Raw genomic sequence first — 25,838 nt, 5'->3', positions numbered from 1 at the left:
AAAGGAATTATTGGACTCAGTTTGCTGATGCTGCTCATTTTGCTATTGTCCTTATGAACAAAGCAAAAATAGTACTATCTCTTGCCACTGCATACAGCTGGGCTAGACAAGCTACTTGAATTAATGCTGTTGGTTTCTGCCAGAAAAATATATTTAATCTCATATTCAGTATTCATCTTGTACTAGTATATTGTGTTATAATGGCCTAAGTATTTTAAAGCAAACATTGAGGGCTGCAGTTCTGTACTCAGTTTCGGATGACCACTAGTATCTGCCTGAGTAACAGCTGTGTGAGCTGAGGCCAGGGAGCACAAACCCATTTTGAGAGCAGTTGTGGTCAAGGAAATGGGCTGCACCATACAAGCTGTACTTTGGGATGCTGGGGTCACCTAGAACTCCCCCAGGGTCCTGGTGAAATTCTGCTACAGTTTAAAGAGTGCAATGGTCCCTCGTAAAGAAACTCTGGAACAAAGCAGAGATCTTCCAATTATCTAACTGGGAAAGAGGAAACCAGACAAACCAATATGGTGTTACTGGAACCGTGTGAAAGAGTCTCACACATAAAGAAGGCAGGTCAATCAAATGGAGCTTACACACAAAAGAATTGTTGATTACATGCTGTTCAAAATCTAAATATGCCACTGATTTTTTTTTTCCCCCAAGAAGTAGCACTCATTATGGTTATATTTCACCTATGTACAAATGGTAAAAGCTTTGGATTGGTGATTGAAAATTATTTCTCTATTTCACAAAAAAATTATTGACACTCAATGTCTCTGTCAATAACCACAACTCAGCAAGAAGGTAAATGGAGCTTTGACCCCATAAACATTTATGCTCATGAATTCTAGATAGGGCAAAACTACTGACTAAGGTTTTGTCAAAATAATCAGTAACAATACCTTTTTAGAAGTGATATATAGCAGGCTTTTTTAAAAAACCTAGATACATTAATACAATTATCAATGTCCTTGAGGTAAAATTCGAAAGACAGTCATGTAAGAAGGAAAAGCAAACTGTAATTTTAAGAAAATTCTCAAAAGTGCAATCTCCAGGAGCATGAGTGCTTCAATTGGCTTGAATATGTCAACTGACAAGAACAGAGTAAATTCATGTTTGCATGATGAGGCTGGAAGCTACAGAGTTTTCTTGTGTTTTCACTATGGCAATGCCATAACAATCCCAATCAGACAACAAGGGATGACTTACAGGAATATTTTTTGTTATAAACATATCATTAAAAAGTTAATAGTAATTGAACTCAACTGTCGTACTTCAAAAGGAAAAGTCAGATGACCATAAGTGTAAAGTGACAAACTTATCAAGAATGTTTCAGATCTGCAGATATCAAAAAAAAAAAACAACCAAACACGAAGCAAACACTGGAGACAATCACGGTTTTCTTAATTCAAATGCAAACATGCTATTTCTCCTACGTTGTGAACATGGTTGCATAGCCAAGCTTGATTGAGACAATGTCAAGAACAAAATAGAGGTCCTCTATGAGTAAATAGATGAATTACTTTTAAAAAAAAAGGGAGTAAGACTACATGGTATGAAAGCATGACTCTTTCCCACCTCCTGTAGGACTCACTGATGTCCCAGACCTTCTCTGGCACAACTGCATTGATACAACTACAGTGTGCAACTCCACACTGAGCACCACAACCTTCTTCTATAAATATTTTTTTTAAAAATCAATATAATACTGTTAACGAGCTGAAGTAATTTTTCTCAGAAATTAAGTCTGCTCTGAATTTGGCAGCCATGTTCAGGAACGAATGAGGGCTGAGTTGTTAAAATGTTTTAGACAACTGCACTTTTTGAAAAAGTAACACTGGTTTTACTGCTATGAACTAGAAAACTTGGTTATTTCAAATAAAAAAAAACAGACACACTGGATCAGAAATAAGCATACAAATCCACATCAAGTACAGAAGTACTCCATACTGGCAACATGACAGCAGTTTTGTAGAGTAATATTAATTAAAATCATGGCTAGCTAGAACAAAATCTGTTTAAATCCTTGGATTTTCATAATAATTTTTATTATTTCACAAACAAAGACAAACACACAAGACAAATATTGTAATGAAACCATATCAAAGTAATAAAAGTGTACTCACTCTTAGTCCTGGAAATCCAGGAGGACCAACCCCACCAACAATTCCCTTCAAAAAAAATTAATTTTAGATTATCTGAATTTTACCATTTGAAAAGAAATCCCAGTGATAAGATTAATAAAAGTGATCTACAGAGCAAGTTATTTGGGATTTTTATAGAGTTCCAAACGAGTGAGAGCTTATCACTGTACAGAGGAACACACTTATTAAAATCTCTGGATTGTGCAATTCGATCTCCAGATATTTGTGTATGAAATCATTCCTGCTGCTACTGCAGGGATATGAGACTTTTTTTACCTCAATACCTAAAATGGGAGGAAGAAGGAACAATTTTTTGAGGGCGAAAAATGAATTAATATTTCTTTGAAAGATGAATAGAACAATGGCTCAGTTCATAGAAAGACCACTGCAAAATTAACACTCTCTTTATGAAAAATTGCTTCTTGATACAAACTACAGTATTTGTACTTTAAAGGAAGTTACAAGTTCAACAGTACTCTACTACTGCCTCTATCACACTCAAGTTTAACTCAGAAGAGGTTAAAACGCTGCAGAAAACAGTTGCCAAGTCTCTTTGCCTTACACGAAACAGGTATTGTAACCCTCCAGATCATCATGTCTCGTGCAGGCTGTCCCAACACCTGGGACCTGCTACTCAATGTCATACAGAGGGATCACCACAGCCTGTTGGCACCTACAGCGCAGGGGAAGTTTTATGCAAGCAAATCTAAGCCCATTCTGAATGTGCCCAACTGGGCATGACTTCGACATGGCCCAGAGGACACCTCTGTGCTCTCCTCTGTCCTCTGGTGCCTAAGCACCTTCTCCAACCTGCTCCAAACTAACCAGAAGAGAAGTTGGATGCTCAAGCAACATTCTCCAAGGCAGATCACCATCCTCAGAGAACTGGGAGGGTGTTGTGGAAATGAAGGATGGCATCAGTCAGTTAAGCAGAAGAAATTAGGCATGGAGACAAGTGTCATTAGTGTCAAGTCAGCACATGGGAAGAAATGTCTTCCCTTCAAGTTCCTGCCACCACAGGCCTCCCAGGCAGCCCCTGCTCTTCACTGCCAGTACATGAACAGGCTCTGTAAATATCCCATTAGCATTGCAGCCCCCTGCAGCTGCAGCTCTGGCCCCTTGCCTGAACAAGCCCTGCAGGGTAAGTTTTGGGGGAGGAGGGGAGAGAGGTTGCTGCCTGTCTAAGAAGGCAGAAAGATCAGCAGCTGTCTTGGCAGATTAGATGGAACTTGTTTGCAAATGTTTGCATTAAAACAGGCTTCTTTGTAAAGTGCAAGTCTGTAATTTCAGATCCAGGCTTTCTGAGCTTGTTTCTATTAAAGTACTCTTCTGCAGATCTGGTGGAAAAACAATATCTGTTTTATCAGGAATGGAGGGAGACTTGGGAATACCAGGAAGGGAAGGAAGAACTAATGTTTTAATATCATTTGAAAAGCAGCTGGTGACACTCACAAAGCCTCAGAGGGTTTTCAAGATGAAAAGCACTATACTGACATCACCTGACATTCCAACAAGGGAAACTTTGCCTCAGGGACCAGAAGTGCAAAAGAGTTTTTTTCCTATGTTACAAAATGTTGACACCAAATGTTGATAACCCACCAGCAAAATTCAGGTAAGCTTTTCTAAAACAAGTTTCTAAGGTGGATGTCAGGGCAGGCCTTCAAAAAGGAGACAATCTCTGCCCAGTTGCTGACTCTGGTCCATATCAGAAAAATCTTTAGACACAAACTGATAGCAGTTTCCAAAGGAGCATCCAACAATACAAGATCATTTAAATCAGCTGCTATTTTACCCAGAGCTTACTGCTGTTCTTTTGTCCTGCCCAAAGCCTTTCACTGGTTTCTGACACCAAAGGAAATCTGAGTTTGGAGTCTGCAGCCAGTGTTTCCCTACAAATACAGCAAGACAGCAAAGCTGCTTTAAGAGATGTGACTGTGGCACAGTTTGAATATCATACTACAAGAGCACTTTAGCCTGCACACACTGCCAAGGACAAAGCTGTTATCATACTGATTATAAAGCACTGAATGACATACTAGCATAATTGTTTTCAGTTACAGTTCAAAGGATGAAATCAGCTACCAAAGGCATAAGCATACAAAACCTAGGGTTTTACACGTAGGCAGAATCCTATTTTGTTAAGGTGATCTTGGAATAATGGTTTAAATAAACAATGCAAGATCAAATCCAATGCAAGAATTTTTGAAGACAAAACATTCATCAGCAATGCAACGAGGACAACAAGAGATCGGATTCTCAAGGTAGTCAGCACATGTAGCAGTGGAAACTGCATTCTTTCTGCAGCTTTCTGAGTCTTTTGTTGCTCCTTTTTATATTTATCATAGTACTTTCCTAGCAATTTCCATGAAAAATTTAACAGTCCAGGATTTTCCTGTGGACTTCAAGACATTTCTTTTGAGGCAAAAGTCTCCTTTCTATTTAGGAGGAGAGTTAACATTGAGTGTTACAAATTTTATCATGTTAATCAACACACAATTCAATACTTACAGGACTTCCATCTGGACCAGGAGGGCCTCTGTTTCCAAAGTCACCTGGAAAACCCTAAAGCAGAAGAGAAAATAGCCATTCTTCATTATCTAAGACATGAAGAGTGGTCCTTACCAATGTGAACACTCGCCTTAGTCTGCATCTAGAGACTGAAATAATAACTCAAGACATGGTAAAACCTCATTCATTTTATGAGAGTTTTGACTTCAGATACTAGATTATCAGGAAAGAAATCTGATTTATCAAGTCAAGCACTGAGGCTTGAAACAGAATGTTAATTTTTTGCTCGAAAAGCAAAATGAAATGGAATTCCACCACTTTACTGGCTCTAATCTTTCTTCCTCCTCTAAGGGTTTTGAGGATTGTTTTTCTTCTTTCAGATGTTGCCCACTCCAGAAGCACATAAATTGCTGGGCAAAGTAATTTGATGCCACAATTCACAAGTATGTATATTTTTTTAAGCTCACAAATGAGGCATCAAAAGGGAAATGGAGGATGCAATGGGACAGTTTTACCAGCCACATGGAATCATAGATGCAGGTCACAAATGATACAGCACAAACCCAGTATAGCAGGAGTTACAAAAGGGACAGATTACCCCCAGTCATCATAATCCCATTCCCAACAGCATGTGTCCTTTAACTGATGCTAAAAAACTCGTCTTAGTAAGTAGAAAAAACAAAAGCAAAATGAACAGTCCGAAAAGTCTAAAACTGGAAGGAATATAATAATATTACTGTGCAACAAGAGTTTTATGAAATCAATATTATCATTTATCATTAGTATAAAGCATACAAAGGATGAGTATTCATAATTTTAATATAAAACAGAATCTGAATTGTTTTTACAGTTACAAAAAACCGGATTAATAAATTCTTAGTAAAATTTCCAGGGTCTGTTCTGACACATTGACAACTGGTTTTAACTAATCACAGATAGAAGAAAACTATGTAAAAGCATTCCCTCAAATGTGTATATAAGAGCAAAATGCATCATACTAACAAGACAGACAATGCATTAAAAATACTGCAGAACTAGCCAAGTTTTGTATTATGACCATACAATGGAAAGAAATTGAATATATATACTTCTACTGCGAAATATTTTCTTAAAAGCATATTATATGCAAAACTAATCTAAAATTCAAACACATCCTCACTCTGTGATGTTCACAATACAGATTTGAGCAACTGAATTTTTTGTTCCATTTTAAATATGCCAGAAATGTTACAAATATGAACAACTGTTCAATAAATCTGCTAAGTAGCAGCATTTTGTGAATTATAACTGTATGATCCTTTGTATGATCCACTTCATTTATACTTTAAAATTACTTCCCAAAAATGAGATGACGTTTTGGACCTGTTTTCTTTCATGAAGATCCCTGCCAGTCAGACAGGTTTTTTGTCTCACCTATTATTATTGAGAGAAGTTTAGTCCAAAGAAATAAGTTGCACCCTAGAACAAAAGGTGAGGAGCCTGACCTCAGGCACTACAAATTCCCATGCCAAATTTCCTTTAGCAATGGTGCCCTGCCCCAAAGCACCAGCCTTGTTACCTCTAGGCATTGTGCCAAAAGACCTTGTCATTACAGCTATCATTGTTTGGGGTTAAAATAACACACATTCTCTAAGACTGTGATCCAGCAGAGTACTTCAAGCCAGGTTCCCATGTGATTGCTCTCCTGGTTTGGGCGCTACATTAGGAACCTTCAGTCAAATAAGTACTTTATAGATCATAGAAAGGATTTGGAATGAACCTTGGGATTTGGAACGAACCTTGGGATTGAGGAAATTACAACATTAAAAGAAATCAGTATTGTATTAAGGTAATCACAGACATTGTGTAGAGGGCTTTTGGTGCTCTGTCACCTATGTGAATCTTCTCTGAACGGGTTTATATAAATAAAAGTCCTTATAAGAACATAGCCTCACACTGTGCTCTGATTGTAAATGAAAAATAACTGCTTACCACAGCATACACAGCACCAACTAACTGTACTGGCAATCAGTGAAACCTGCCATGGAGAATGACAGTATAATGCAAAACATATTTTCAGTGTACTCTGCTGTCACCTCTTCTTCCTATTCCACACTCAGCACAAGACTTTGATTTCCATCCAGGTTCTCCTGGTTCTTAAACACTGCATGTGACTCACCAGCACGAGACACTGCCAACTACTGCAAGGTATTGATGGCACAGAGCCCTTTGTGCCCAACACGCAGATGCACAAAGCAGTATTCAATTCAAGTTATAAGCAAATGACAATATGGTCAACAAGCACAGGAACACCCTGTCCTTCTAGCTGAATAATTAAAAACCAAATTCCTCCTTCGATTTCTGTACCTCAACTATCTGATAGCAGCTGCAGAGAGTAGTCTATCAACTTAATGGCACTTTGCTTGCCTTTCTTTACATCAAAGCAACTCTTGTAGGCTAGTGACTATTTTGGCTGGTGCTAGATCACACAGAAAACAAAACAATTAAACAGAATCCCCCACAACTTTCTTAGCATACGTCCAGGGCCAAATTATGATAATCACCCTACAACTGCTGAACAAGCTTGTTCAAAATGCTAGCTGAAAGTCATCTGAACTGCTGAGTGCAACTGACTGCACAACTGCAGAATACTATTGTGGTTTTCAATCTCAAACCACAAGAAAGTTAAAATTAGTAACTCCTGGATAGCTTCAAAGACCTAAAATAATATGGTTGCTGCAGAAAACAAAACATTTGGCATGTTTTACATATTTACACAGGAAATATGTAAACCTTGATAATGTATCCTTGGCAGATTTGTGTTTATTCTCAGCTCTAGAAATATATGTTAAGTAGAGGACAGCTTTAATTTACCACAGTCCAGAAATATGAGACATTAGAAGGTCTTCATCCAAACCAACACCAAAATCAGATTAACAAAGCTTGCATCATATCTGCACCTTGTGCTAACATAGATTTTACAGAATTTATTTATGTACTAGCTGAAAACAATAGAAAGTCATCTATGGACAAAAAAAACCCTAACTTTTTTCAGTGGTTGAAGTTATAGAGTGAATTACAGGTGGATTTACATTGGCAGCAGGAATTATAACAAGTATTAAAAGCTTTACCTGTCTCCCTTTAGGACCTCTTTTTCCACGTAAGCCTGGGATGCCCTGAGAAAGAAATAACCCATCAAAAGTAAGTTTTCTTTCCTTCAATACTTAAATTCAAGTAATTAAATCTGTTTTTGATTATTTGATTGGAAAAAGACAGTGTCAGAAGTACTACCACTAAATAAGAATTAAAAAATAAAGAATATTTGAGCAAAGAATCATAGAGACATTGCCCTACAGCAGAAACACAAACTTTGCTTGTCTTCACTGTGGCCATATCAGAACAGTTATGAAAAAGGGCCATATCTTGCTTGCATCTAAGTACATGGCCAGGTAGTTTTGTGCTCAAGAGAAGTAAGAAAAAGCTCAAGCACAGAGTGACAGAGACTTCCATGGCTTGTTCTACTTTAAAGATCATCTGAGAAGAGACAAATATTAATTACTGAATGAATGAAATTGCTCCAATGAAAAATATTCATAAAGGGCCTTGTTAGTAAGAAAAAAAATAACCCTAATCCTTGCAGCTGTGGAGTAAATTAAGACAATAATTTACAGCTGCTCCCCATTAACTTTAGCACCAGTGTATTTCATTGATTAGCCTAATTGTATATGACATACTTATCTGATTTTCTTCACATGAGTTTTGCTATTAGCAAAAAGTACTTAAATGAATACATTGTACATTTTCCCCTCATTTTAACGTATATTGCATTACCACACGAACATCGAAATTTCATTAATGTTCCATTAAGCCTACCCTTTCTCCTTCAGGTCCTTGTTGTCCTGCCACACCTGGAGGTCCAATGAAACCCTAAAAACATAAGAACAATGCTTTTCATCCACACTGCTTGTCCCTTAGTATTGGCTAGATATGGGTTCACAACAGAAGGATTAAATTCAGACTCATTTGAAACTACCAGTGAAGCTCTAGCAATTTAAATGTGACCAGGATTTACTCTCCAACTAAGAGTAAACCCAATTTCCTGCTATAAGAGTACAAAGTCAGCTAACAAAGAAGTACCAAGAAAGTGGTCCAATGAGACAAGGTTGCATCAGACACCTTATTTATCAGAATAGATGGAATTAGCAACTTTTTTCATAACTTAACCTTACTCATGAAATACATCAGAAAATACGTTCTCATCTTTAATAACACTGTGTGATCACTGCTATAAGAGCTCTTAAAAGACAAAAGTTTATCTTAGTACAAGTAGAATGTCTTAAAGTTCAGCAGTGGCATTTCTCTGCCACCATTCCTCAGCTGTATGGAGAGATGGGTTCTACAACATCAGATTCAACCAGATACTGGAATAAAAATATTACTAGTTACTAAAAAAGAATTCCTTGCTTTCATAACTCTCTCCAGTCCTCCAATTGTAATTATTTAATTTCTTTTTTTTGTTAATTATGAAAGATAGTGCCCTTCTTGTCATCCAGCCTAATGTGAGAGTAAGGAAAACAAGGACACTTCTACTTTCTACAGTTTCTTAAAACAGCTGAGAAGCAGAGCACAGTTTGATAACAGGAATGTTTTAAATGTAAAGCTCTAAACACTTCCTATCATGTTGCTGCACACTCCATGGCACAGTAATATGGCTCAAGAGGGCTGTGTCATCATTTTTTACTGGGAGTTGTTTTTAGAATTCATATACAGGACTTAGCCTTAAGACATGACAGGTGTTTTTCCCTTAAATTACTCATACATTGGCCATTTTTAGCTTTGTGTAAACAGAGCAGCAGTAACTTTTCAGGAAGTGACTGGGATCACAATGTCTTGTTGGTTGAAGGGAGAACAAGACAAAATGCTTGAGAATCTGAACAAAAATAAACTGAAGAAACATAAAAGAAACAATCCCGGGGGGTCCAATATCTGTTGGCACTTGATCCTGACAAACTAATTTTTCTCATCATTGTAATGAAAACTGACATTAAAAAAACACCCTGAAAAAAGCAGGCAAATGTTTAAGAAGCTGATGCAGGTAAAGGCTTTTAGTAAATACATTAAAAAAAAACCAAGACAAAAGCAAATATTGATAATAACTTAGTAATAAAATTATTTTAATAGATGCTTGAGAACACAGAACACTGCTCATCAACCTGTACGTGAGCTGAGGGCCTGAAAACACCTACCAAAAGCTGCCTTCAAGCCCTAGATGCAACCAGCAACATGCAAGTTTCTGGAAACCTGTTTCTACTGCTTGATGGTGAGAGTCAGTGTGAAAAAATACATATACGTGCACCAGCATGTATAGAGAAAAACCCAACTTATTTTACTTCCAAGAGTAATCAAAAGCAAACCTTGAACGCACAGAGCAGTAAGACCCTTCAGTCCCTGGGGTATATAAAACTACAATTCAACCTTTCTAAAATCTTAAGATCACTTTCATGGTTTTTGTATGACAAGACTGTTTCCCTTTATCAACTTCTGTAGCTGTTACAGACTGCAAATGCAGATATGCCTCCTTTCTTGACAACTTCCATCATGGAAAGAATGCTTCAGGCAGGAAATGCCCACTGCTCTTCACTCCCAACCCTCACACACCCAGTACTGCTTTCTTCTCTTGCCTGCATGCAAGTGAGAGGAAGGGCAACAATGGAAGACTGCTCTCTGCAGCTCAACACGGGAAAAAAAAGTAAACTCTTACATGTATTTTGAAAGATACACTGTGTCTTCTCATTTGCAGGTTCTGCAAGGGCAGAGCGGTTCAGCAGGCAGAGGTGAATTAAATTCCTCATCCCCTTTCTTATGTACTGTATGGGTAAAAATAGATATGCATACCAAAATGCTTAAAATGCTTACTTACTCTTACACCTTTAGGACCTGGGTTACCTTCTGGTCCAGCTAAGCCCTATTATAAAAAGACATGAGATGTAATTCATTTTAAACAGCGAGAGATGATCTACGTAAAAGAACTGCAACGGCATTTGTTAACAGTAAACTTGCAACACATTCTTGAAATTCAGAGGATTGAAGACTGTGTCATCAAGTAGTCCCCTGGGATCATGTTCAGAAAGGTCTCCCATTAATGCATGGCTGAAACACAGACAACGACTGAAACTTCCATTACATTAGAATTATTTCTTCTGGGAGGAAATTTTTTTCCAGACCCAGTGATCTGGCATTACAGTGACATAATTTCACAGGATTTTTCATAAGCTTTTATATTTGTACACATTTCCAATTACTAATGTCAGAATAGCAAATGTGGTCCAAATGTTCTAAACATTTTACATCATTCTATACAAAAATGTTATCATCCATTACTCTATAAAATATTGTAATGGAATTTTAAAATACATAGCCATTACAAACCTAATCCAATAAAACACTGAAGTATTGGTCAAATTCACCCTTTTAAGCAAACACAAAACCACAAAGTCAATTGTTGTCAATCTGTCTTATGTAATTTATCTGGGGAAAACAATGAGTATTTCTGCTTCATCTCTTATTCGTATTACTGCACTGAGGTATCTGTAACCTCACATGTAAATCAAAAAAAACAGAATCAGTATTTATATAAGTGCTTTTGTTTAAAAATATTGATCAACATAACTGGTCTACTCTGGCCTCCAATTGGGAGGTCTGGAGACACACCATCTATAACGCTGCTGATGCTTTTGAGAAAGCACGCAGGATCACTCTCCAGGAGAAAAGACAGCGCAGAAAGAATCGTGTCTTGCAGAATTTACCACCTAAGGAGTCTTTCTGCTGTGCCTTTTGCAACCGGACGTGTCTATCTCGTATTGGCCTCTTTAGCCACCAGTGTGCTTGTAACGAATGTGGGTAGAGCCCTCCCCAAATCTTTGTTCACGAAGCCCAGCCATGATGTGTTTAAAAAAAGCTGCTTTCTGGCTTTATTGGTTCTCCTAAAATATCTCAAGGGGGAAAAAAGTCTTTTAATGTTCTGTTTCCCTAAAAGACTGAAGAAATAGTTTCAGCAGTGAAGTAAACACATTGGTGAAAAATTAGGAGGATCAGGTAGTTTCCTACTGCTTCTGGACTTGAAATACAAAAAAGATAAAACACATAGAACCACATGGGGCTTATGGACAAGTGTAAAGTGTTTACACATTCAGTATTTTGGTAATATCATTTATATATTCTAGAGGGGAACAGCATTACTGCATCTAACCCATCAAATTTTAAAAGCCAAGAGACTCAACATTCCCTTGAAGGCACTACCAGAGAAAGAGGGTTGTTTCAAAAATAAATGACAGGATGTAAACAATTACATTTTTAAGATTAGTAGTTTCAAAAGAATTAGATATGGTACTTCTGAAAAGAATAAACGAGAAAAAAAAACAACAAATAAACAAAAAATTCAAAGACATTAGTATAGTTACTGCACCTGCCTGCCAGGGTAACCAACTGCCCCAATACTGCCAGCCGTTCCTGGAATTCCCTAAGTGGAAAAAAGTGAGGGGGGATGGGGAGAGGAAGAGAGAAAAAAGAAAAGAAACAAAAACCACATTTAACGTCATGGATTGAAGTTTGTTTTATCATTTCTCTTTCAACATCTACTCATATGATGCAGCTTAAGCTCATGAAAAAAAATACTTTTTAAGCAAGATACACAGTAATATCCTAAAATTCACCCATCATAAATAAGTAACTCCACCAATTTCAGTTACATATCCTTTGAAAAGAGTCTAAGATTGTGTGAAATACAACAGTGCATTCCTTACTTTCATAGTAAAAACATAGATGCTATTTGTAGGAAATAATTGAGGAGGACTATAGGAGACAGATCCTTATAATGAAGTAACTGCATGAGTCTTAGCTGTATTTGAACAAATACATTAAATTCTTCATTAAAGAAGAATCCTTGTATCCTTACAAGGCCACTTTGCTTTGTTTCTTCCAGAATCAGGCCAATATAGCACTGGATTAATTATGAATGTATAAAACTTCTCTCCATCTTCTGATGTTAATTATCTTTTTCCCCCCCCGGCTATCTCTATCTCACTGCTATATTATTGTCAACACAAAAAAACTCCTATGAGCCTGTAATAAAAATTCATTCAGTTAAGATCTGTGTATAAAACTCATGAAACTCACAGATGATGCTCCTGAGTTTTCATCTCCCTTCAGATGTTTACCATCTATTATCATCACCATTTCCTTTTCAGGGTCATCCAAAAGGAGACTCGTGCTTCTCTCTACTCTGCCATGAGAAGCCTCATTAATGCCAATAAGACACCAGCAACTGGATATCTTTGAAACTTACATTCAGGTTGCTTCTTAAACTGACACAGAAGTGAGAAAAAGCACTCAATAACTATCACATTTTCTACATGCTAGGAGATTTAAAATGCATTAGATCAGTAGAGGTGGGAGAATCCAAAATGTGCCTCTTAAAAGAATTTTATACCAACATCTGCCAATCTGGTATGGGAGTTGAAAAACAAGCTGGTCTTTTCCATTTCATTTAGACCATTTTCTTACCACACAGATCCCTAAACAATTGGAATTATTGGTCAAGAACTGCCCAGTATTTCCTTAAACAGTCAGTAATTTAGACTGATAGCTTATGCTGAACACTTACAATGGGTTATACAATCTTCTCTCATCCACTGTTCATCTGCAGAGTACAGTGTACTGTGCTTCCATCACTCACCTGCTCTCCCCGTGGCCCTCGCAGTCCCGGATAACCTTTAAGACCCTGCAAGTGGAGAAAGAAAGATGCAATAAATACAGTTAAATAAACAAAATGGACCTTCTTTTCATACTCTATTCTCCCTTTATCAAGAAAAAAAATATCTAGACTTGTCTGTCTGCAGAACTGGTTTACATTCAGCAGCTCATATGAAAGTTGAGTTAGAGTAAAGCAGTAAGAAATCTTTTTGGCAATTTAGACAATTTCAAGATATCAGCATGCTTTAAGACAGTTCCAGACTTGTTCTCTTTTGAACAAATGAGTAAATGGGATGCTGTCACCTGCTGAAACTGAAGAATTAGACTCTACACAGTGCATTTCCCCACTCCAACTCCTTGTCACAGTGACCTTTCTGAACAAGGTAGTTCAGAGGAGAGGTATAAGTAGATGGTCAACTCAGATTATTCTAGGACACACTCAGGAGAGACAGACCTTCCAAGAAACACATCTTTTTTTGAAATTAACATAGAACAAATTTCAGCTCTTATACTATGGAATTTTTATTGGTAGGGAAAACAGTCTCATCCCAGATATACTCCCTGTGGTGCTGGAATCATGAAACTGTTGAACTTTACTGCCTGTGGATAGACCATTTCAAACATATTTTACCTCTTAAAGAAAAAAAAAAGGAATTAAAAATAGAGCTGGAACCTGCCATCTGCACAAGTACACTTGAAAGGGGAACCTTCTTGAATGTCTTTACACTGTACTAAACATACCCAGGCAAGCTGGCCTAAAAGGGAACCTCTAACAGTTGCATGATTTACGCAAAAGCCAAGTTTCTGGCCTCCACATCCTTTGCAAGAGGTACTGGGAATACACAAGTCCAAAAGCTACAGCTTGAAAGAGAAATACCAAAACAATCCTTATTATGGACAGAAATCCATCATAAAATTGGACTCAAAGACATTGACTGAGCAGCGGGAGTGTCTTGGCTGATGTTAAACATCTGGCTGCCTTGCGGCATGATGATACTCATCAGTCAGTAGAGACTTGAGATTCACTGCAATAAGAGGAAATTCTGCAACTGATTTCAGCAGATCAGGTATTTCAAATTTTTGGATGAGCTTTTGCGTGATCATAACAGTATTTTTGCATGAAATTAATTTTATGATCTTATACAAGATAAAAAAATAAAATTATTTTCCTTGGTGACAATTTTGGAACAAGCCAATAACTCCTCTTTAGCTTTCAAAATGTGAGTCAGAAAACTACAGTTTTTTACAGTCCCAGCCAACTCTGTATTTCATGAATTTTATCCATTAAAGAATTTTATCCTGTTTCGATGCTTAAATAATCAACTAAAGAAGGTGTTGCTAGAAGAGAACTCTCAGTTTCTTATTTTTGTAGCAGGAAAAAAGGAAAGCAAATTCTGCTACACACAGAAACACTCAAAGAAAAGTTTATCACAAGTTAGTTTCAAAGTGGCTCAGTTTAGCTGATTAACACTTACATGGACAGTCTCAAAAAAAGGCTCACAAGAAACTGTGAGATGAAGGACTGATTACTGTTTGCATGTTTCTACACAATAGCATCTTACTTCTGTCAGAGCAAAACTCCTCTGAACTCCTACTTTAGAGCAGTATGCCCATATTCTTATTCAGAGTTAACATGGCCTTAATTCATTCTAACTCACTTAATGCTGGTTGGGAATGAAGCTAAACCATGCTAAAATGAATATCATTCCAAAGAGACAGTTTTCACACAGAGGTTTCTTTCCCTGTGACTTAGCTAATCCTCTTAAAATTCTTAGATTTTTATTAGCTTGAGTTTGTATTCTTGAGCATATCCCTATAAAATAGATGCGGTTTACTCTGAGCTAAGATGGAAATAAATAAGAAGAATAAAAGTTCACATGCACTGGTTTGAAAAATTAACTACCTTCCAATTTCTAATGAAGATTAATTCTCTGACTTTAAAGCTCAATGTGGAAGAGAACAGTTTGAGGCTTCCACTTACAGCAGTACAGATTTCAAGTGCATTTCAAAAACACAGCAAGTTGTAAGAATACTTTGGTCTGTGTGAGAGAAAAAATATTTACTGCCAACTAAAATGCAGCAAGTTGAAGTGTCTGACTTCTACCATATGGAGCACAGTGGGACCCAGACTGAGTGAAGTGTGTATATGGCAGACAGTCTGTGTATATAACAGCAAGGACTATTCAAGCCATGTCTTTTCATCTTACTGTTACCCACTGTATTTTACTGGAATTTCTATGCACTGTTATTAAAATATATTAAAACATTTCTAGCACAATACTGGCAATTATTCTAGAGAGTCAAGCAATTTCTGTAACCTGTAAAAATCAGTATGTGAAGTTTTATGACTAATGCTACAACCATCAGCTACTGAGAGATATTATCTTTGAAAAGTATCAGCTAAAAAGTTTGCTGGGCATGGAGCAAGTCTAGCCAATAAATGGACTCCTGTGTGCTGTCACAAGAGCCTTTGCAATGCTTGCTTATCAGCTCCATGGTGTCACCATACTGTCTCCAGTTTTGAAAAAATCCTTCAACAGCAAAAGGTTTTGGTTTTTTTTCATAGCTCCATTCTATATTTTTGCTGATGTTTATTCCACAAATAAGATTTCACCTAGCAACTTTTAGCCCAAATATCCTAAGGAATGGAAATACCACTATTCTCTCACAGAACCAAGTTTCCCTCTGCTCCAGGAAAACTGCACTCTGTAGAAGAAGCAGTGGGAGACACTCGGTAGCATAAGGCTGATACCACCATGGGTACTGCTTTGAAATTTATTTATCTGCCATGTCTTTTGAAGAACACCAACAAAAGCAGCTGTGATTAACATCCTGTTATGATGATCTCAATTTAGTTACAAGGGAAGGTTTTGCACCGTAGACAGTCATAATACCAACAGCAAGCCTGAAACCGTTCTATCGCCTCTTGACCATCAGACATCCAGCTGATGACCACTGGGGCCAGGGTAAGTCACGTGAAAATGGAAACAGAATCTTACCTTCTGGCCTTTGATCCCAGGTGGACCTGGAAAGCCTATGGGGCCTGGATCACCCTGTACAACAAAAACAGTCAGAATCAATATGTTTCACTGGAACATGGCACAGGCCCATAAACATGTAGGACTTAACATCTTCTCTGTATTCTTGGACATTTACTATGAAGAAGCAGCTAATGTTGTTTGATTAGGCATAGATTTTTATGGGATTTTTTAGAGGAAGAAAACTGAAAAGCCAACAGTTCCTCAACTGAGACCACCAGGTACAACGCGCCTGCTCCTGCAACATGGTCAAATCATCGCTGAAACAGTCTTAGTTCACAACCTCTTAACATCTGCTTTTAGCCAACATAAATGGGAGTGAAGAAGCTATACAATTCTTGAGGTAACCCTTTCCTCAAATTACTATATATATTTAACTATTATTGTTTATTGTTTGTATTACTACTATGCCAACAATCCTCAACCAAGAACCAGGACACCATTAAGGTATGCATTGTGTTCAACACAGCACAAATCTAATCTGTGTAAAAGGCAACTTGAAAGATGCATAAAGACAAAAGTGTTATGGTGGAACACAGCTATTCTCATCGAGTATTTTAAACTTTACAAATACATGATGGCATATGGGAATAAGAATTAGAGCATCTCAAATGTTAGGGAGATGGAAAAAGATGCAAATTTTTATGGTTTTTGCAGATGGGGAAGGAGGAAAGGTTGTTTCAGCTCTTTTTTTCCTTGCTCAGGACTGACAGTGAAGAGATTCACTCCTTCAGGATTAGTCCCCAGATTCAAATTCAGTGAGCCAAGGAATGGATCCTGGAAGTGAGTTAGCATCCAAATAAATTTAACTCCATTAATTAGGGCAAGCAAATGTAAATTGGGGGGGGGAAATTAAGAACACAAAATAGCGTGAACTATAAAAATGCATATCAATCCCATATTTTTTGATTATAGATGCATTCCACATGTATTTAGGTGTAGTCATACAAATATATGGGTGAGCTTTAGACTGTTCTGTGGCTGCTTGGGTTCATGCCAAAGAATATAGCTTGAGTTTCAGGCAGACATGTACAGCTAACACTATGATTAGATTGCCAAAAGCAAAAGCGGGTTAAATTAAAATAGTGTTGCTATTTCCATAAAAGTTGCACTTCAAATTCCCATTAGTGCATCAGCAGACACATTTCTGAATTTCTTCTCATCAGCCTTTTAACACTGACAATATATATTTGTGAATTTTAGGCTTTGACAGCATGTAGCCATTAAAAATTAAGTTATTTTATGTACACATCAGCAGCTACTAAACAATAGTTATTTGCTAATGCATTCTTCATTACAGAGAGCAGTCCTGGATTCTTACAGTGTTTTCTACATAGCACAAATATTCCACAATTTACCTACTAGAAAATGCTGTTAATAAAACATAGCATAAATACAAGATATTCTAAAAGATGTAGCAGAGGCTAACACATTAGAATGCAAACATCCAATTATATTTTAGTGTTATCACATTGACTCTAAAGTTCCATACATACTCAGTACATTTGTAATCAAAAAATGAAATAATCACAAGCTTTGAAGCCCACAATTTCTATGAAGAATAGAATATTTGAATATTCATACTCAAATATTTTGGGCAGAGAGAGCAACCACCTGTTTGGCTAAAGTGGTTTAGCAGGTACAAGCAGAAAAAAAGCTCTGAAGTGAAAGGACAAATCTTAGCACCAGCATTGTGCTGTCATAATTTGTCTCAATATTAAACAAGACTTCACAAAAGAATGGGATAGACAAAACCTTTTTCTATAATTAAGAAAATAATACCTTTTCCCCACGTTTTGCCCGTCCTGGAGAGAATCCTGGGTCTCCTTTAGGGCCCTGTCACAGAGAAATTAAGCTCATTAATACCATCCGGGAAGAGAGTTTTTAGTAATATATGTGCAAACCAACATTGCCAAGTGTTACAGCAAGAGGAGGAAGAATGTTCATATAAAATATACTTGTTAGTATAGATATTTTTCTTATAACTTTTTCAGTAAAGAGCAACAAAGAATGCAATAGTGTAAGTTGACACTGAAATGAGATTTACATTTTCCAAATTTCATGTCACAAAATTTTGAAAAGCAGATTTATTGGCAATTCCAAGCAGGATTACAGCAGACACCCCAACCAAATTGCTCTGCCTGTGTCTCCATCACTTCAGAACACCAGCTGTTCCTCAGAGACTGTGCAAGATTAACAGGTTGTATTACCGCACGGACCACAACCTTGTCCAGGTTTCCTCAGCCTTCCCATGCAGCATGGACATTGTGCTGGGAAGGACAGAGCTGTGAATGCAGACAAGGCCTCTTTTCCATAAGGAATTTGTGCCTAGCAGTTGAGACAGGTGATCATTCTTGGCTGGGCATTACTGTCCTCATCCAAGGCTGGGCAGCAGACAGGAGAAGGACACTGCCACACCGGTCTCTCCTACAGTGAGTTAGCTGTAGTTAACTACAGTGTAGTTAAAGCAGCAACAGAATCCATAAAATAGATTTTCTTAACTAATCTATTTTTCAGAGAGCCAGGAATAAAGCCAAACCTTATGGACACTTTTAAATTAGCTTAAAAACATCCCTCAACTGCTTATCAGAAATTAAACGCTGAGGACACCAGGTGTTGGTTGGAACTGCTGGCTCTCACTCAGGGCTGGATACTGTGCTGTAAGGGTACCAGTTAATGTTGTTCATGTTTCAAAAGCAAGTGCATAAAGGATCCTTCAACATCTTAAAGACAGAATAAAATTCTGTGTTAATTCTCTGCCAGAAAATTGTTACAACTCATTTGTGATGTTTTAAGATCAAACAAAAGTTTGTTTCAGTTTACATACTCAGTGTGGGTCAACTGGATCCTCAGAGCCAGAACTTCATGAGCATCTAGCTAATTTTTATTTAAATATACTTTTATTGAAAAGATAATTTATAGTCTAACAGAACCAAAAGAGATCACTAAGGACCTAATAATATATATGTTTTTATAACTAAATAAAATATATATCGGTACATACACACATGTACAATTCCTTCTGTTCTTAAAGTCAGGGAGAGAGCAACAGAACTGATCAGAATTATCATCCAGTGGAGGGGGAAAATACTTTATAAAACAAAGCCTAGGAGTAATTGGTTACAATTATTTTCCTAGCAATATATTCTATTATACAGCCAGCATAAATATGGTAAAAATTAATTATGAATCTCTAAGTTTAATTGTTCCTATAGAACTACATAAGAATGAAAGCAAACATAAAATAGAGTAACTTGGGTTTACAGCATTTGACACGGAAAGCTTTATTAAAATTCTTTTTATGTCCTCAAGCAGATTTTAACACCTGTCACGACAGGTCAGATTCCTGCAATTAGGAATTGTACTAAACAAATCATGGTGCTGCTTTCTTCCTAACATATCTATCAAATGGTTCAAACTAAATATGAGTTGAAGGCATTTTGCAACTGCACCAATCTGTCAAATCTATTTAAAGGGCCTATGTTACACAAGTTTGAAGGTGTTATTTGAGCTTCCAATCCAGTATTTTGTCTTTTATTTTAAATATCACATCCATAAATCTTCAGAAAATTATTGTAGCATATTAATCAAGTAATAAGGTCTGAAATATCAGAATATTTCAATATAAAATGTTGGACATGGACAATAAAAGAGCAATTTATAAAGAATGACAGTCTAAGTTTTTTTCTTTTTTTTTTTTTTGAAAGGCAAACCAAAAGGTTATGGCAATTAAGTGCTTATTCTCATTTAAATTTCAGTTTATCAAGGAGGTTGAGATGATTTACAGGAACTCTTTTGGGAAGTACAGACTACTTGCAAGAATAGCAGTTTCCAAGTCATCTTTTGCACACTCAGGTGTTTTTCTTTCCACTGAATAATCTGCTTTTTTGTTTTGATATGAAGTTCAATTTGATTGATTACATTTAATTAAAATATGTTTATAGTAGCACTCTCCATCTGTAAACCAAAGAAAGCCAATTACTTCTATTATAGGAAACAGTTCTGGGCCTTCCAAAAAGCCATTAAAAAGTTCATGTATTTACATGGCAACATGGATAAATTTACTCACCTTGAGACCTGGCAATCCTGGCAAACCTGGGTTACCATGTGGTCCTGGAATACCCTATTAAAAAAAACCCAAACAAAAGAAAAAGAACAAGGAGTGGTATTACTCAGTACTCCACTGAACACATGTGAAAAGTTTGCAGAGAGTAATTTTACTGCATCTTTGCTACTTTTAGAAGCAATGGTTAGGATTTTCAAAGGATTCACAAGACATAAAACATACACATCTTCCTAAAAAATTAAAGTGAAATTGAGTAATTCTTTTTCTTTTCAAGATCTCAGTTTCTATTGTCTTTCCAGGTAATTCGTAGCAGGTATTTGGCACACAGTCACTGCAATGTTGCTTTCTGACTACAACATTCGGAGGCATGGCATTAAAAAAAATCAGTAAAATCACATTCTGAGGTACCCATCTATACACTGCAAAGAGAAGGAAGTGGATGAGTTCTCAATGACTTGAAAGCAACACCACCTTCTTTTAAAAAAATCACAGATCTTCCTGATTGTCCCACAGCTAGTGCAGAAAATGGGCTTGTTACTAAAAGAATTCAACTTAAACCACTCCAGAAACAGAATAAACTATCAAGACTATCAACACCTTTCAGTATAAGTGTCTGTTCCTGCAACACATTCAGCAATCTTCACTCCTTGAAGAACTGCACATCAGGGAAATTATTTATTGCAATAGCTGTCAGCAGCTATTCATCTTCCAAACTTCCTTGGCTAAAGGACCAAACTGGTGAAAACCTGTCACTGGTAAATTGGCAACAAAGCTTGTGTTGAATTAACTAAAGTCAAAATTCCACCCAAACAATTAATTCAAATACCAAATACAATAGAAACACTTTTCAACTTTCTTGTATATTCAGTGGTCTAACAACAGATAAACTCAGTGTTTGTCTTTCCATCACACAAGGCTGAATTTACCAGTTATACCTTGCAGTAACACTGAAAGCTGTATCTGTTAGTGCTCCCTTTCACTAATGACAATGTTGACATAACTCCACAGAAATGCTAATCCCATGTGCTGTTTGAGAGATTAATTTGCACACTGGCAACTTTGGAGGCACTCTCAGGGATTTAGGAGAAAGGAAACAAATAGAAAGTGCCAACATAGCTGCAGTGCTGAAGTGGCTCCTACTTTCATTGCTTGCAATGTTATTGTCTTGGGTGATAGTACCACAATACAGAAGTGCAAAAGTATTCTTGTGGAATGAGAGGCATCAGAGGAGTTTCACACCATCATTAATCCTGAAATTGCTGAAATTTCATTACTGAGAAACTTAGAACAAGCCAAGACACTCAGAAAAACTTAACTGTCAGATATGGACTTCTTTACCATAGAATTACAGGGATTAAAATCATTTCCATTTTTAATGAAAATCTCTAACCATTAATCACACATTCTCAAAGTGTCCAAACCATATGAATGTCTGTCAGGATCAGGTTTGGACACACACTTGAGAGACCCTGATAAAGGCACAGCCAATGCAATGCACCTCTGCACTCTGCTGTTTGTCTTTGACACCCCGAGTCACATTTTAGGATAATTAATGGAAGCTCATGTGAAGAAGACAGAAGTCACGGGGCAGGCTGGTAGATGAGAGAATGAACTTTGCATCAACAAGGTTTTCACAGGCTCTTTGGTTCACAAAACTCGTGTCATACCATGTACCTTCACTAGCTTTACCTGTTTGAATTTATCAGTGTTGTACAAATAAAGAGCACTGGCATTTCAAAACTATTTATTTTTGATCAAATAGTTTTATAGACTTTCTTAGTCCATATAAATATATTTTAAACTCAGAACTATTGGTAAATATTCACCTCAGCCTTTTTCATATTTCCCAGGCACCCTAACTGTAAGCTGTCTCATCACATTGGCAAGCATGTCCTACACAATAATTAATCCAGAAAATTCACACAGTAGAGCACTGTGCTTTTAAGTACTCTATACCTATAAAAAAAGACCTGCAGGAAAAAATCCCAAAGAAATAACAACTGAGCAAGAGTAATCTTACCAACAGGCGTGGTTTTAAATATATGGACAGCCTCCTCTAAAAAAAAGACAACTTCCCAGTTCTCATGATCTACTTGGGTATGTGGGATCCTTCCCCTGATGCCAGATGTATCCTCGGCAGAGGCAGTATATAACATAAAAAACTGAGTTTAAGAATTGTCAGCTCTTTTGTAGAAGGATAACTTGAAAAAAAGGATCCAAGAAGTCATGAAGACATGGATTTGAAGGAATGCTTTTCATTTTATACTTTTAAATGTGTCTCCTACTCCCTTGCCTCTGACTGCTCTAAAGCATCAGTTTGGTTTTCATCCTCTTTAACCAGTGCAGTTTCCTACGCAGTCAGGCCAGGTTTCGAACATCCTGTGCTTTGTTGGCTTTCAACAAGCTATTGAGCAGCAGCTTGTTTAAACGTTCCTCAAAGGCTGAATCAAAACTCCTCCCACACATCTGCTGAGCCTGCATATGAACGCCTCCCTTACCTCCCACTTTTGATTTGCGTAGCTGAGGGTGCTCCAGCCACAACCATTTACATCCCTATATACCATGGACCAAAATCATCTACGCAACAGATCTTCACCTGTTCCTTCCAGCTGCCCTTCCCTGAAGCCCTCAAAATCAACCATGACCTCAGGGACTCCTCAAGCATATTTCTTTTGTACTCAGTTGTGCAAACACAGTTTCACCCTCTTTTGCCTCATCAGCTAGTCCGTGCAGTGGCATAGGCTCCTCCCACGTTCATGCCAGCTGGGGCACAGGGTTGTGCTCACTGTGGCAAAAGCCCGTGCTCTGTCCCCTGGCACAGGGCAAGGCCTCCGTCCCTGCTCTTGTTGGGCTGCACAGTCACACAAAATAACTAATTGCTACTGTAGCTCAGTGCTTTGGCAAAGTGCCCTGATACCTATCAAGCTATGATCGAGCTGCCACGCGCAAGAGACTAAACCAGATTTTTAGGAGTATTTTTTTCCACCGCCTCTGTCTTGCAGTGGTTAATTTCATAGCCACAGCCTGCTCCTCTGTGGCTATGGCCTGCATTGCTCACTCCCCCTCATTCCAAAAACAAATGAATATGACCTCAGATTGCAGCAGATGGGAGCAGCATGGAAAAACTAGAAGTTAATATTGCGAGCAGCAAAAGCTAGGTACAAATGTAACAATGCTCAGTGTATGCACTCGTACATGGAATTAACTATGTTGGAGGCTCACAGCAGAAGAAAAGGTTTGCTTTGCCTTACTGTAACATATCTCCCAAGTATTAACAATCATACACTTCCATAATCACTAAGCATATGAATAGAGTTGAGAAAACCAAAATGTGCAAACTTCAGTTTGATTATTGGTGATCTGCCTAGAGGTGCAGAAGAACATAGTTGTTTTACTCACCCGAGGACCTCTCTTTCCTGAAGGACCAGGTAAACCTGGAGGACCTGGAGGACCCTGGTGATAGAAAATCAAAGCAGTTGAGCCTAAAACCTGACACAAGGACAGTATCACAAGTCTGAACGAGACCAATTCTCCTAACTGATGACCTTCTGCTTGTGCAGACCTTCTCAATTTGGAAACAAATTCCCAAACTACAAGTAAGCGTGTTTTTAATCTGACTCCAAGTCAGATTTCTGTTTAGAAAGTATCTTACACCATACAAATTAGAGCTAGAAATCTGAATAATAACTTTTACCTAAGTGTATTGGTAGTAAGGGAAGAAAAGATCAGGTGAAGCAAGCAAGTGCAGTGTATTTCTAAATAAAGAATAGAGAATAATTAAGCCTTTTTAATAAGCATGCTGGCATGCCAAACACTTCAGAAATGTTGAGTAACTGTGAAAAAATAAGATACCACCTCAGAGAAAAGACAGACACGAAATAGAAGAAAATAAATGTGGATAAATGACTGTTCTCTCCAAGGATAACGCAGATTTTTTTTAAATGCTAGTATGTAATCACACATATCTTTCACAAATGAATTAGGTTATTAGTCAGCATATTGGACAGTGTACCATCCCCTGCATATCTAGTTGTTTTGACCATAGAAACTCTTCCTTTTCTGTATGTGACTACTGTTTAGATTCAAACCCCCAGGATCTACTTCATTGTACTCAAATACAAATGAGAGTTCTAGACTAAAATCTGCACTACTTTATATTTCATCTATCAAATTAGAGTTCTACAGATAGATGAGCTACTCCTAAGGGTGAATTCAGCTCCCATCCAGTGCCTGCACAGCAAGCCCCAGCTTTAGCAGATACCGTGTACTTTCTGCAAGAGAAGGTGGGTATCAAGCAAGTCCAACCTCATGAAGGAGGTCAGTTGGGATAGGAGGAAGAGATTCAAGTTGCTCTTTTACACAGACTTCCTCATGCTCCTGTGTTCTGTATGTACAACAGCCTCTCAGCTGAGACACTGGGCAAAACACTGTCACACTGCCCATACCGAACAACAACGCTGAAAGCTGGCAAGGATATCAGGAAAATCAGAAAGGCAATTATAGTTGTTGAAATGGCCAGTCAAAGGTTTTGCAAAAATGGAAAAAGAGAAAAAAAAAAAAAAGAGAGAAGGGAAAAAGACAAACACCTTTTGGGGTTTTATTAGCAATGAGCAAATCATTTCATTAAGACAAAAATTGCATTTTTAAAATACTTCAGTTTTGTGTAAGTGATACTTCATTTTTCTTGGAAAGGTAATGTCACTGGCAGAGAAGACAGCACTGATTATGGACTTTAGGCATTGTCAACCTAATTACATTCATTTGTCCAAAATACAGACCACTTGTGGACAATTCTGAGAAAACCACTGCTGTTTTGGGAAATTTTAAAAAAAATAATTTTCTCTTCAATTAATCATAATTATCTTAGGAGTCTAATCGTAGTTGGGAGTATTTGTATGTCCGTACACACTACATTAAGTCAGGCTGAAATCCATACCTGCATTTCCCTCTCTGTGCAGTTTAGAAGACACAAATCTGTGTACCAGCCCTGGTCTTTAGATCAAACCATAACATGTCATACTTTTAGCATAGGAGGTTCACTATTCACCACGGTTGCACAAATGCTCACTGGCATCCTCGTATCTTTCTGAAGTAAAAAGACCCCATGTTTAACAGCACAAGAAATGTAGCAGACAGACATGTGGAAAACTCTTGACCTGGCATTCTTGTCCAGGTTCAAAAATGCACTCAGAAGGGCACAGAGAGCTCCCACCCTGCACTGCTGAAGCAGTATGTTTTGTAATATCTCCTCTCAAATTGTAGCTTAAAAGATGCACTTTGATTAGAATATCAACCTAGGACTACAAAGGAAAAAATATTTTTATTAAGTAGAATAGTTGCAACTATTTTGCA

The 25,838-nt window shown here is 37.4% G+C and overlaps 1 protein-coding gene across 1 annotated transcript in view; it reads right to left on the bottom strand.

Moving 5' to 3' along the window:
- Positions 1–25,838, bottom strand: part of COL24A1 (collagen type XXIV alpha 1 chain) — a 123,827-nt gene that overhangs the window by 78,980 nt on the left and 19,009 nt on the right. The window contains exons 4-14 of the mRNA XM_029959727.1: positions 23,886–23,939; positions 20,490–20,543; positions 18,203–18,256; positions 16,382–16,435; positions 13,366–13,410; positions 12,097–12,150; positions 10,552–10,596; positions 8,505–8,558; positions 7,763–7,807; positions 4,653–4,706; positions 2,127–2,171 (exon numbers count right to left, since the gene is read on the bottom strand). Of these exons, the coding sequence (XP_029815587.1) occupies positions 2,127–2,171; positions 4,653–4,706; positions 7,763–7,807; positions 8,505–8,558; positions 10,552–10,596; positions 12,097–12,150; positions 13,366–13,410; positions 16,382–16,435; positions 18,203–18,256; positions 20,490–20,543; positions 23,886–23,939 (558 nt within the window). The remainder of the gene's footprint in view (positions 1–2,126; positions 2,172–4,652; positions 4,707–7,762; positions 7,808–8,504; positions 8,559–10,551; positions 10,597–12,096; positions 12,151–13,365; positions 13,411–16,381; positions 16,436–18,202; positions 18,257–20,489; positions 20,544–23,885; positions 23,940–25,838) is intronic.

The sequence above is a fragment of the Manacus vitellinus genome, unplaced genomic scaffold, assembly GCF_001715985.3.
Source record: "Manacus vitellinus isolate BGI_N305 unplaced genomic scaffold, ASM171598v3 scaffold_21_pilon, whole genome shotgun sequence".
NCBI classification, from domain to species: Eukaryota; Metazoa; Chordata; class Aves; order Passeriformes; family Pipridae; genus Manacus; species Manacus vitellinus.
Note: the sequence above shows the minus strand (reverse complement) of the source record. Positions and strands in the feature narration are given on the sequence as shown.